Raw genomic sequence first — 13,991 nt, 5'->3', positions numbered from 1 at the left:
GACCAAATGAGAATGAACGGCTAATTTAATGATTAGACTCAGGAAATCATGGATGTACTTTCAAAAGGGGATGGAAAATATCAAGAACCTTGCCTGCCCAGGAGCTGGCTCGCTGGGAATATATCTCTTGTACTCTTTGAAGTTAAAACCTGGGGACAAAAGGAGCACCTTCCACACTGGAGCCAAGTGCGCTACAATTGTGTAGTGGTTACATTGCTGGACCGATAGTTTAGAGAGCATAAGTTCAAATCCTGTCATGACAGTTTGACAATTGAATTGAGTCTAAAAATAAATTTGGAAATCAAAGTCAGAATCAGTAAAAGTAACTGTGAAACTAGTGGATTGTCATACAAACCCAACTGGTTCAACTGCTCTTAAGTGTTATTGCCTTTAACATAGAAACATCGGAAATAGGTGATCTTTTACATGCCAGACAGCGATGTGAATTCTCATCTGCCTGGGGGAAGCAGACTGACTGACAGTGGTGAGTGAAGTTCAAGTGACCAGTTAAATCTCGTTATCAACTCTGGTTGGCCGGAAACCTGGATCACATGATCTCCCACCACCTGGCCCCACCCCTCCACTGGTTACCCAACAAATCCATCTTCATGATGTCCCTCCTTCCCATGCCAAGTGGAACGTCAACAAGTTTGTCACTCTCTGATTGGATGACTCTTGACTCTTAGTCTTTCCCCCGTTTCCAATAATTTGATCATAAATAAGCAAAAATGTTTCAAGGGACCTTAAAAAAGAAACCTTTTTTGATTTATAGCAGTATCCAGGAGATTAATCTTTACTTCCTGGAGATTCCAGAATAAACCTGGAGGCTTGGCAACCCTTCATTCACATCTCACACAGAAATTCAAAAAAAGTTACTATGTGAATTTTGCCCCAACCTATTTATCCAGTTACTCACGTGCACAAGCTGGTCTTGAGTATCGAACTCTTTATTGCACCCTTCCCAGTGACAATTAGTCTCATAGATGCATTCCGGTTCCTGTTTCCCATCATCCTTATCTCCGTCATCTCTTCCATCCATCATTCCCAATATATGATCCTGTTACAAATGATTGCTGAATGAGTATAGATTTACAGTGGTTTCCATGGTAATTCTGAGGATACCTCTCTTGCCTCACTTTGTTGTCCCTGTGTTTCTACTTCTCTCTTACTTTCTATTATCTCCTGTTTCTCCTATCTTTTTCTTTTCCTCTGCCTCTCTCTTCTACTTCACTCCCTCTCTCTTTTAGCTCTTTTCTCCTCTCTCTATCCTCTTCTGTTCTCTCAGGTTGGAGGTGCTGGGTTATGTCCAGTGATGGGGAACCGGAGCTACTGAGGGCCACAGGCCACATTCCTGTGGTGGAGGCAGGAAGTCTCTGGGGTCAGTAGCGAGCGACTGCCGGGGGGTTGGGGGGAGGTATATGAAAACACAGCTGGAGTTTGATAGCGAATACTGCTTTCTAACGGCCTTTAGGGACCAACTCTGTCACCTGTCCCTCACTCAAGGCCATGACACTGAGCAGCTCCCGGCACTCCCCGCCCCCTCCTTGGTCATTACCCCTGTCTGGACCTCAATCCCCAGGGTCCTCTAGCACATCAGGACCCTGATTTACCACAGGAAGTTGTAGCCCCTTCTCCCCCAACAGGACCCCAGCACCAGCAGCTGCTCCACCCTCTGGACACGCTTGGCACCTGAGCTGCCATTGGTTCCAGCTCCACCCTCAACGCAGCCAATGAGCTGTGACCAAGGAGTAACCTCCATTGCCATGAAGACACCGGCCTGGGCTGGGGCCCAAGCTGTGAACAGGAACAGCTTCACTGTGCGTTATTTTCAGCATTGGAAAGTGAATGTGATTGAGGTGCTGAACGGTGGGGAGGAGGGGATGAGCTGTCAGTCAGGTGCAGGTTGGAGCAGCAGGGACTACAACAAGGGGTGCAGGCAAGAGCGAGAGGACCTGGAGACAGTGACCCCCCCCACCCCCCCAACCTAGAAGAACGAGAGGACCCGGAGGCTGTAACCAACTAGAAGAGCGAGTGGATAGGGGACGTGGGAACAGTAACCCCCACCTATCCGATCCAGTCCCGTCTGTGGTTCCAGAGCACAGCAGCCACATTCGGAGACAGATCAAGTTGTGATATCATAGGAAAACAGATAAGTGGGTGAATATTTGGCTTGTTTATCTTCCAAACTCGTGGGATTTATTAATAATTGTAAGATTTTATCAGTTGTAAGGTTTACTAACAATAGTAAAGGCTATTGGGAGTAGCAGTGTTTATTAATCATAAATTAAGAAAAATAAATTAATTAACACATCATAAAGATGGTAAGACAGGTGATGGGTTGTGGCTGCAGCATGTGGGGTTTTCCTGGGTGCCAGTGTGGTCCTGGCCAATCACGTCTGCAGTAAGCGTCTATGCCTGGAGGAGCTTTGGCTCAGAGTTGTTGAGCTGGAGGCTGGGCTGCAGATACTGTGTCACATCAGGGAGGGGGAGAGTTACCTGGACACTTTATACCAGGAGGTAGTCACATCCCTTAGGAGAGGGTCTTCAGATTTGGTCAGTGCCAGGGACAGGAGGGTGTGACTATGAGTGAGGCAGGTATGGGGACCCAGAGGGAGCTGGGACCTCTGTTAATTAAGGATGACATTGGTACAATAGAGAGAACTGACCTTAGTTTTGCAGCTCAACAGGTTTGAGGGTCTTCCGGCTTGTGGATGAGAGTGGGGGCTGTATGAATGAGCAAACTGACCATGCTACAGGAAGCCGTTCTTCGCGGGAGTTAATAGGAATGTAGTGATAGTATGGGCAGTATAATCAGAGGGATAGACACAGTTCTCTGTAGCCGAGAGTGAGTCCAGGCATCTGTGTTTCCTGCCTTGTGCCAAGATTCAGGACATCTGCTCAGGGCTGGGGAGGAACTTACATGGGAGGGGGAAGATCCAGTGGTCGTGGTCTACGTTGGTACCAACGACATAGATAGGATTAGGAAAGAGGTTCTACTCAGGGATTATGAGCAGCTAGGAGCTAAATTAACAAGCAGAACCTCAAAGGTAATAATCTCAGGGTTATTACCTGAGCCATGAGTGAATTGGTGCAGGGTACATAAGATTAGAGAGATGAATGTTTGGCTCAAAGACTGGTGTGGGAGAAATGGATTTCAATTCATGGGGACTGACACCAATACTGGGGAAGGTGGGAGATGTACCACTCAAACAGGCTTCAACTGAACCGTGCTGGGGTCAGTGTTCTGGTGTGTCTTATAACTAGAGAAATAGAGAGGGCTTTAAACGAAATAGTGGGGTGAGGGATCAAGTTTGGGAAGATGTGATAAACTGAGAAGATAAGGCAAGACAGCAAGGTAGGAATAGGGGAAATGACATTCAGAGTGTGGAAGGAAGGGACAAAGTGTACAAAGCTAAGAGTGCATCAGCAGATAAGGCTAGAGGTAACAAAAAAAGTAAAAAGACTGAGTATCTGAGTGCACAGAGTACTTGTAACAAAACAGATAATTCATCTGGCGGCACCAATTGAAATAAATATGTACAATCTGATAGTCATTACAGAGACATGGATGCAGGATGACAAAGCCTGAGACCTGAATCTTCAAGGGTCCATGACATTTAGGAAGGACAGGAAACTAGGTGGATGGGTAGCTCTGTTAATTAAGGATAACATTGGTAAAATAAAGAGAGATGACCTTAGTTCTGGAGATCAAGATAGCATCAGTTTGGGTTGACATGAGAAATAGTAAAGGTAAGAAGTCACTTGTGGGAGTGGGATTCTAGGCCTCCTAGCAGTAACCACACTCTAGGACGGGGTATGCAGGAAGAAGTAATGGGGGCTTGTGAGAAAGGTACGGCAATAATCATGGGTAATTTTAACCTACATATAGACTGGACAAATCAGATTGGCAAAGGCAGCCTGGATAATGAATTCATTGTGTGTTGTCAGGAGTGTTTCTTAGAGTAACACATTCTAGGTTATCCTAGATCTGGTAGTGCGCAATGAGACAGGATAAATATAATGACCTCATTGTTCAGTTTGAGGGAGAGAGGAGTGGATCTAATGTTTTAAACTTAAATAAGGGCAATTATGAGAGCATGAAGATACAGCTGGCTAAAGTGGACTGGGAATTAGGTCAAGGGGTATGTCAGTAGAAATGCAGTGACAGACATTTAAGGAGATAATTCAGAATACTAAGCAAAGATACATTGCAGTGAGAGAGAAAGGTTGTAAGGGAAGGATGCACCATCCATGGTAACTAAGGAAGCTAAAGATAAGTGTACAAGTGAGATGAGGCATCAGTAGATTATTGAATATAAAGCAGCAAAGAATGATGAAAAGATTAATCCTGCTCCTTATTGGTATAGTTCTGAACCAAATGTAAAAACAGTGTAAAGCCACACTTTATAAGGCAAGGAATTGTGCCATCTGCAAACTATTTCCATGGATATGTGTATTAACCAGTTAGTGTCCACGCTCCCTCCTTACCTCCAGCAATATAACCTTCACATTCCCACCTCTGCTGGCTCTGTGACCAACGGTACCTTGTGTTGTGGGACGGAGGCCAGGATGTACACTGAGCTCAGCCTGCGCACAGCGGGAGGTGCTGCAATGGGAGACAGTGTCTTTGGGCTGGGTTAACGAAACTCAAACAGGGGTTTGTTCAGCGAGTGGTATCTGAAGCTGGGAACACGCTCTGTTTCAGCTCAGAAATGATGAGTTGTCTCTTGGCAGAAGGCAGCTAGTACCTGTCAAATGCCAATCCAACATAAGTCAGTATCTTGAAGACATGAGTGAAGTCACTTACCTGCGTGCTTGTAGAAGCGGGGCTAGATACATCCTCCTCTGACCTCTCTTCCAGGCACTGGCCTTTGAGTAGATCTGATGAGCTGTTGATTGATGATTCAGCTTTGATCTGTATTCGAGGGTTGAAATGAGATGTTAGACCCAGCGTTCTGTTTAGAAATGACCAGCATTCTAGCTGCTGACTGACCATCACATCATTCCTTCAAAGGCATTGTATCTCTCTACATACCTGGTGATAAGCTGCCCACGAGGGTGGGTGGGTGGGGGGGGTGTGGGGGGTGGGGTGGGGGGGAGTGGAGGCGATCAATAGTTTCGGAAGGAAATTGGATGGGAGCTTGGGGAAAATAAAGCTGCTGGGTTACGGGGATAGAGCGAGGGAATGGGACAGACTGGATTGCTCCACGTAGAGCTAGCATAGACTCACTGGGCTGAATGGCCTCCTTCTGTGCTGTAAATGACTTGAGGGGCAGTATCATCCACTCCTGCCAACAGCGGGAATCTTGGCAGGCAGGAGACCTTCACTTAGCATCAGGCCAACAATCAGTTTCCCGACATCGGGATGAACAGTGGGAATTGTGTTCTCGGGACTGTCACGGTGGGTTAAAGGCGGATTGAGCTTCCCAGTTTTACATTCATTCGATGTCACGCATACTCATTAAAAGGCCACCTCACCCAAATTAAACCCCCCCCCCGCCATTCAAATGGAGCTCCCTCCACTGAGAAATGAGAACAGTGGATTTGGTGACTGTATATAAGAGGTGTGCACCTGCCCAGCTTCACCTCTTCCACAACTTGGAGACCAGCAGCTGCTGTTTGCTACATCCTGGGGCTCGCTCAGAACTTCACTCATATTGGACACTGTCGGCAAAAGCTGCGGCAAGGGAGTGAGGACCAGCGGGGGAGGGTGGGGTGGAGACAGGTCAAGGGAGGGGGGACGAGCGGGGGAGGGTGGGGTGGAGACAGGACAAGGGAGGGGGGACGAGCGGGGGAGGGTGGGGTGGAGACAGGACAAGGGAGGGGGGACGAGCGGGGGAGGGTGGAGCGGAGACAGGTCAAGGGAGGGGGGGACCAGGGGGGAGGGTGGAGCGGAGACAGGACAAGGGAGTGAGGACCAGGGGGGAGGGTGGGGTGGAGACAGGACAAGGGAGTGAGGACCAGGGGGGAGGGTGGGGTGGAGACAGGACAAGGGAGTGAGGACCAGGGGGGAGGGTGGGGTGGAGACAGGACAAGGGAGTGAGGACCAGGGGGGAGGGTGGGGTGGAGACAGGTCAAGGGAGGGGGGACGAGCGGGGGAGGGTGGAGCGCAGACAGGACAAGGGAGGGGGGACGAGCGGGGGAGGGTGGGGTGGAGACAGGTCAAGGGAGGGGGGACCAGGGGGGGAGGGTGGAGCGCAGACAGGACAAGGGAGTGAGGACCAGGGGGGAGGGTGGGGTGGAGACAGGTCAAGGGAGGGGGGACCAGGGGGGGAGGGTGGAGCGGAGACAGGTCAAGGGAGTGAGGACCAGGGGGGAGGGTGGAGCGGAGACAGGACAAGGGAGGGGGGGCGAGCGGGGGAGGGTGGGGTGGAGACAGGACAAGGGAGGGGGGACCAGGGGGGGAGGGTGGGGTGGAGACAGGACAAGGGAGGGGGGGCGAGCGGGGGAGGGTGGGGTGGAGACAGGACAAGGGAGGGGGGACCAGGGGGGAGGGTGGGGTGGAGACAGGACAAGGGAGTGAGGACCAGGGGGGAGGGTGGGGTGGAGACAGGACAAGGGAGTGAGGACGAGCGGGGGAGGGTGGGGTGGAGACAGGACAAGGGAGGGGGGGCGAGCGGGGGAGGGTGGAGCGGAGACAGGACAAGGGAGTGAGGACCAGGGGGGAGGGTGGGGTGGAGACAGGACAAGGGAGGGGGGACGAGCGGGGGAGGGTGGAGCGGAGACAGGACAAGGGAGGGGGGGCGAGCGGGGGAGGGTGGAGCGGAGACAGGACAAGGGAGTGAGGACCAGGGGGGAGGGTGGAGCGGAGACAGGACAAGGGAGGGGGGGCGAGCGGGGGAGGGTGGAGCGGAGACAGGACAAGGGAGTGAGGACCAGGGGGGAGGGTGGGGTGGAGACAGGTCAAGGGAGGGGGGACCAGGGGGGAGGGTGGGGTGGAGACAGGACAAGGGAGTGAGGACCAGGGGGGAGGGTGGAGCGGAGACAGGACAAGGGAGTGAGGACCAGGGGGGAGGGTGGAGCGGAGACAGGACAAGGGAGTGAGGACCAGGGGGGAGGGTGGAGCGGAGACAGGACAAGGGAGGGGGGATGAGCGGGGGAGGGTGGAGCGGAGACAGGACAAGGGAGTGAGGACCAGGGGGGAGGGTGGGGTGGAGACAGGACAAGGGAGTGAGGACCAGGGGGGGAGGGGTGGGGTGGAGACAGGACAAGGGAGTGAGGACCAGGGGGGAGGGTGGAGCGGAGACAGGACAAGGGAGTGAGGACCAGGGGGGAGGGTGGGGTGGAGACAGGACAAGGGAGTGAGGACCAGGGGGGAGGGTGGGGTGGAGACAGGACAAGGGAGTGAGGACCAGGGGGGGAGGGTGGGGTGGAGACAGGACAAGGGAGTGAGGACCAGGGGGGAGGGTGGAGCGGAGACAGGACAAGGGAGTGAGGACCAGGGGGGAGGGTGGAGCGGAGACAGGACAAGGGAGTGAGGACCAGGGGGGAGGGTGGGGTGGAGACAGGACAAGGGAGTGAGGACCAGGGGGGAGGGTGGGGTGGAGACAGGACAAGGGAGTGAGGACCAGGGGGGAGGGTGGGGTGGAGACAGGACAAGGGAGTGAGGACCAGGGGGGAGGGTGGGGTGGAGACAGGACAAGGGAGTGAGGACCAGGGGGGAGGGTGGGGTGGAGACAGGTCAAGGGAGTGAGGACCAGGGGGGGAGGGTGGGGTGGAGACAGGACAAGGGAGGGGGGGACCAGGGGGGAGGGTGGAGCGGAGACAGGACAAGGGAGTGAGGACCAGGGGGGAGGGTGGGGTGGAGACAGGACAAGGGAGGGGGGGGACCAGGGGGGAGGGTGGAGCGGAGACAGGACAAGGGAGTGAGGACCAGGGGGGAGGGTGGGGTGGAGACAGGACAAGGGAGGGGGGGACCAGGGGGGAGGGTGGAGCGGAGACAGGACAAGGGAGTGAGGACCAGGGGGGAGGGTGGGGTGGAGACAGGACAAGGGAGTGAGGACCAGGGGGGGAGGGTGGGGTGGAGACAGGACAAGGGAGGGGGGACCAGGGGGGAGGGTGGGGTGGAGACAGGACAAGGGAGTGAGGACCAGGGGGGAGGGTGGGGTGGAGACAGGACAAGGGAGGGGGGGCGAGCGGGGGAGGGTGGGGTGGAGACAGGACAAGGGAGTGAGGACCAGGGGGGAGGGTGGGGTGGAGACAGGACAAGGGAGGGGGACGAGCGGGGGAGGGTGGGGTGGAGACAGGACAAGGGAGTGAGGACCAGCGGGGAGGGTGGAGCGCAGACAGGTCAAGGGAGTGAGGACCAGGGGGGGAGGGTGGAGCGGAGACAGGACAAGGGAGTGAGGACCAGGGGGAGGGTGGGGTGGAGACAGGACAAGGGAGTGAGGACCAGGGGGGAGGGTGGGGTGGAGACAGGACAAGGGAGTGAGGACCAGGGGGGAGGGTGGGGTGGAGACAGGACAAGGGAGGGGGGGACCAGCGGGGGAGGGTGGGGTGGAGACAGGACAAGGGAGGGGGGGACCAGGGGGGGAGGGTGGGGTGGAGACAGGTCAAGGGAGTGAGGACCAGGGGGGGAGGGTGGGGTGGAGACAGGACAAGGGAGGGGGGACGAGCGGGGGGAGGGTGGGGTGGAGACAGGACAAGGGAGGGGGGACCAGGGGGGAGGGTGGGGTGGAGACAGGACAAGGGAGGGGGGACCAGGGGGGAGGGTGGGGTGGAGACAGGACAAGGGAGGGGGGACGAGCGGGGGAGGGTGGGGTGGAGACAGGACAAGGGAGTGAGGACCAGGGGGGAGGGTGGAGCGCAGACAGGTCAAGGGAGTGAGGACCAGCGGGGGAGGGTGGAGCGGAGACAGGACAAGGGAGTGAGGACGAGCGGGGGAGGGTGGGGCGGAGACAGGACAAGGGAGTGAGGACCAGGGGGGAGGGTGGGGTGGAGACAAGACAAGGGAGTGAGGACCAGGGGGGAGGGTGGGGTGGAGACAGGACAAGGGAGTGAGGACCAGGGGGGAGGGTGGGGTGGAGACAGGACAAGGGAGGGGGGACCAGGGGGGAGGGTGGGGTGGAGACAGGACAAGGGAGTGAGGACCAGGGGGGAGGGTGGGGTGGAGACAGGACAAGGGAGTGAGGACCAGGGGGGGAGGGTGGGGTGGAGACAGGACAAGGGAGGGGGGACGAGCGGGGGAGGGTGGGGTGGAGACAGGACAAGGGAGTGAGGACCAGGGGGGAGGGTGGAGCGGAGACAGGACAAGGGAGGGGGGACGAGCGGGGGAGGGTGGGGTGGAGACAGGACAAGGGAGGGGGGACGAGCGGGGAAGGGTGTGAGGCTGTCCTGGAAAGGCAGCCAGGCTGCCCCAGGCATGTTTAAGTCTGTCCTGAGAATGAAACCAGACCGTCCAGGCCGTGTTAGAAGGGTAAGCTTTGCTCATGTCACTTGGTCCCATTGTAGGGCGGTGGAAGGCCTCTCTGGGCAGTGAGTGTTATAGAGAGATGGGTCTAAAGGACGTGGTCCCTGAGTCTTTGAATTTGGTGCTAGGGGTGTGAAGGATGGCACTGGGACTTAGAGGGTACAGTCACACTTGGAGGGGGGAGTTGGGTCTGGTATGGTGGAAGTGCAAGGGTCATTGTGGGGTAATGGATGGTCTCATGGGGGGGTTGGCAGTGGTCACAGAAAGTTAGGGTACAGCTGGCCTCAAGAACGAGAGGGGTCAGGTTCGGGAGGGACACGGGCACGTCAACAATAAAGGGAACATGGAGGAGAGCAGGAATATCAACTTAAATAATAATTGAGTTCAGGGTAATGGGGGAAGTCTGAATGGCTACAGGAGGGAGAGGAATTAGGAGGTAGTGATTATGGGGGGAGGATGGGAGGATCTTGGTGGTGAACAAGGGAAGGTAGAAGGTCGAAGTGCTGCCAAACCTCAAACACACCATCTTCAATATCTCAAAGTTGTGAAGTTCCTAAAGCCTCACAAGCAATTGATATGGGAGAGGTCCCAGAACAGGTGGGAAGAGTTAATGAGATGTCTTTTGGGCCGAGTGAAGAAGCACCCTATTAATTATTAGTCCACTCCATGGAGAACCAGGCTCAGCTGAGTTCTCCTCTCGAGGTTCCAGCTCCTAATAAACCAGCTTTGCTCCGTGACTAATGGGTGACATTCCAGTGAGAACCCATCAAGTTCTGGAACTGGGTGATCCTGGGTGATTTGCCATCTGCTGCTGTCAGAGGCAGCGATGATGGGAGGGAGGGAGGTGAATTCCTCCAAGGGGCAGCAAACTCCCCACTCCAAACCTCCATCCTCCTGGGTGAATGGTCATGGCTGACAAGGACTCGTGTGGTACGATGCCAAGGGGAGTGGAGGTAAGCTCAATCATATCTAAGGGAGGATTCTCTCACACGGCTCTCATTACTCAGTCAATGCGCAACGTCTCTATGCACAGTCATGTATGAACGGGAGGAACACCCATCTCTGGTCCTCCAGGATGTCCTTTACCTGGAAGGGGTGGGGTGGGGAGGCCATGTCTAGATGGAGGCCAGGTGAAGGGCTGAGCACTTGCCTGCTGGCTTTGAGATGGAGGGAAACCTGTAAAGGACATACTCACTACACGTATCACTTCAATTCGTTCACACATCCACTGAGGTGTCGATGATGTGGGCAGCAGGTAACTCTGCCTTGGGAATGGCTCTCATCCAGATGAGGAGAAGGAGGGCCCATCGCAGGTTGGCACAGGGCCAGGGGGAGCAAGGGCCTGAGCAGCAGGAGGCAGCGGGGCCTCTAGAAGGTCAAGAACAGGGTCCGCTGCAGAGGTGACCATTGACCCGGGCACGGGTGTATCGCAGGTGGTGCTCTTACCTAGAAATGAGTGAAAGGCAATGCTGGAGACATCTTTGTAAGTCCCAGGGTGTGGCCAGCTTCTCCAGGATGAGTTGTGGCTGCAGGGACTTGTAAGACATCCCATGCTGGTGGCGTTGAAGGTCACTGCCACTTTGAACTTCTTTGCCAGCGGATCAGGGATCTGTGCAGCATCTCCCCAGTCAGTGCACCCGGGAGGTGACAGATGCCCTGTTCAGGAGAGTGCACCAATTTGTCCAATCCCACCTGGATCCCAAAAGCCAGGCTGTAAGAGCTTGGGATTTGTAGCAATCTCAGGTTAGCCCCAAATGCAGGGCACGTCTGACTGCACAGAGGCGAGCTCCCTGCCAAGTCCTGGCACTAAATGGGCTCATTAGCACCTACACAGCACTGCCCTCTCCCACCAGCTCAGGCACCTGTAAGTACAATAGGATTTCACAAAGGGCCCATGTGCTTGGCAGTTTGGAAGCTATTTAAAATCTGAAGTGGTCAGGGATCCAATCAGGTCACCCTGACACCTACTCCCAAAGAGGGCCGAGCAGGCAGAGAGAGGCTGAATCTGATAACTCACGCCAAGTACCACCCACATCTCACATCAGGGCAAGCGCAGCAGGAGATGCAATGGCATCGAGGAGGACATTTTCAAAGGTCAGAACATGGTGAGCTGCAAGTAATGGCCTGTATGAGGAGTGACCAGGCAGCACACTTACAACTGATGGCCGGTGCTTAATCATGCACATGTAGGATTATTGAGTAATCGCTATGGTGATAATGTGGGAGAATTGAGTCTGTGGGAACTCCTGATCAGACTCTGATGGGGGCCCACATTCCAGAGCTGTAAGTGTCCGTGAAGCAGCCAGCAGCAAGTTGGAATCCAGGACACTTCCAAACTGTGCAAGTGAACATATCTTTCAGTCTTCCCTAGACTCAGGGGAGGTGCCAGAGGACTGGAGAATTGCAAACATTACGCCCTTGTTCAAAAATAGGTTGTTAGGATAAGCCCAGCAATTACAGGCCAGTCAGTTTAACTTCAGTGGTGGGCAAGATTCTAGAAACAATTACTCGGGATAGAATTAATAGTCACATGGAAAAATATGGGTTGATAAAGAAGAGTCAGCAGAATTTCTAAAGGGGAAATCATGTTTAACTAACTTGCTGGAGTTTTTTGAGGAGCTAACAGAGAAGGTCGATGAGGGTAATGCTGTTGATGTGGTGTACATGGACTTTCAAAAGGCATTCGATCAGTGCCACACAACAGACTTGTGAGAAAAGTTATTGCTCATGGAATAAAAGGGACAGTAGCAATGTGGATACAAAATTGGCTGAAAAATAGGAAGCAGAGAGTAATGGTCAATGGATATTTTTCAGGCTGGAGGAAGGTTTGTAGTGGAGTTCCCCAGGGGTCGGTGTTGGGACCCTTGCTGTTCCTGATATATATTAATGACATAGATCTTAGTGTGTAGGGGACAATTTCATGGTTTGTGGATGACATGAAGCTTGGGAGTGTTGTGAGCTGTGAGGAGGACGATGTGGAACTTCAAGAGGACATAGACAAGTTGGTGGGGTGGGCAGATAGGTGCCAGATGAAGTTCAATGTGGAGAAGTGTTAGGTGATGCATTTTGGTAGGAAGAACATGAACAGACAATATAAAATAAGGGGTGAAATATTGAAGGGGGTGCAGGAGCAGAAAGACTTGGGTGTATATGTGCATAGATCATTGAAAGTGGCAGGATAGGTGGAGAGAGCAGTTAATAAAGCATATAGTATCCTGGGCTTTATTAATAGGGGCATAGAGTACAAGAGCGAGGAGGTTATGCTGAATTTATATAAGACACTTGTTAGACCTATTGTTAGAATATTGTGTACAGTTCTAGGTGCCATATTATAGGAAGGATGTGAACACATTGGAGAGAGTGCAGAAGAGGTTTACAAGAATGGTTCCAGGGATGAGAAACTTCAGTTACAAGGATAGATTGGAGAGGTTGGGACAGTTCTCCTTGGAGAGACGAAGGCTGAGAGGAGATGTGATAGAGATGTTCAAGATGATGAGGGGGCTGGACAGAGTAGATAGGGAGAAGCTGTTCCCACTTGTAAAAGAATTGGGAACGAGAGGACACAGATTTAAAGTGATTTGCAAAAGAAGCAAGTGTGATGTGAGAAAAAACTTTTTCACACAGCGAGTGGTTTGGGTTTGGAATACACGGCCAGGAAGTGTGGTGGAGGCAGGTTCAATCGAGGCATTCAGGAGGGTATTAGATGATTATTCAAATAGAAACAATGTGCAGGAGTATGGGGAAAAGGCAGGAGAATGGCACTAACTCATAATGTTCATTTGGAGAGCTGGTGCAGACATGATGGGCAGAGGAGATGGGGGAGCTGGAGGTCTCCTCGGATGAGGGGGATGCTGTCGGGGACGAGGGTAAAGAGGTTCTCAAAGGCGACGATGATGAGGATCAGGCCCTCACACTGGCCAGACAAGACAGGTGAGCTCAGGGGGCCCTGATAGCTGCCAGATTTGTGGAGGATGATGACGAGATGCAGTGAGGTGTCCCTGTAGATCCTCACATCACAGCTGTGAATGTCTGACTCTGTCTGGTTTGTGGCAGCACCAATACCCTCTGTGATAAGGCTCCTGTCATGGAGACGCAGTGGAGGCCCTAATACTCACTCAATCGCAGGAGGATGATGATGACAGACAGTAAGGACACTCCATAAATCTTCACACTTTCTCTGTGAATGTCTGACTCCTGTCTGGCCGAGGGCAGCTCACTTGCGCTCTGTGATCAGGGTCATATCATGGAGACGCAGCCATGAAACTTTAGACATTTCTGATGCTGTGTCTGACTTCAGCACCTCAGCCCTTCAGGAGCACAGCATCAACATTCTGGCAGCAATGACCAGCACCATCGAGGTGCAGACATCAGTAATGTGTCCAGGGAGTGTGAGGCTGGACCATCACTGTGGTGTGAAGGTTATAAACTGCACAGGGAAGAGGCCCTGGACTGAGACACCTGCCTTTATTTTGTGCAGGGGTCAAGGTTTCACATCTGAGTGACACGAACACTGCTCATCAGAACAAGGAGCCACAGGCAGGGAGACATCCTGGGAGTTTATTGACAATAGTGAACATTATGT

General features: G+C 53.5%; 1 protein-coding gene across 1 annotated transcript in view; it reads right to left on the bottom strand.

The window, feature by feature from the left end:
• Positions 1-4,915, bottom strand: part of LOC121275111 (zinc finger protein GLI2-like) — a gene marked incomplete at both ends in the record, with an annotated part of 298,602 nt that extends 293,687 nt beyond the window's left edge. The window contains 2 exons of the mRNA XM_041182525.1: positions 917-1,057; positions 4,808-4,915. Of these exons, the coding sequence (XP_041038459.1) occupies positions 917-1,057; positions 4,808-4,915 (249 nt within the window). The remainder of the gene's footprint in view (positions 1-916; positions 1,058-4,807) is intronic.
• Positions 4,916-13,991: the final 9,076 nt, after the last annotated feature.

The sequence above is a fragment of the Carcharodon carcharias genome, assembly GCF_017639515.1.
Source record: "Carcharodon carcharias isolate sCarCar2 chromosome X unlocalized genomic scaffold, sCarCar2.pri SUPER_X_unloc_9, whole genome shotgun sequence".
In the NCBI taxonomy this organism is placed as follows: Eukaryota; Metazoa; Chordata; class Chondrichthyes; order Lamniformes; family Lamnidae; genus Carcharodon; species Carcharodon carcharias.
Note: the sequence above shows the minus strand (reverse complement) of the source record. Positions and strands in the feature narration are given on the sequence as shown.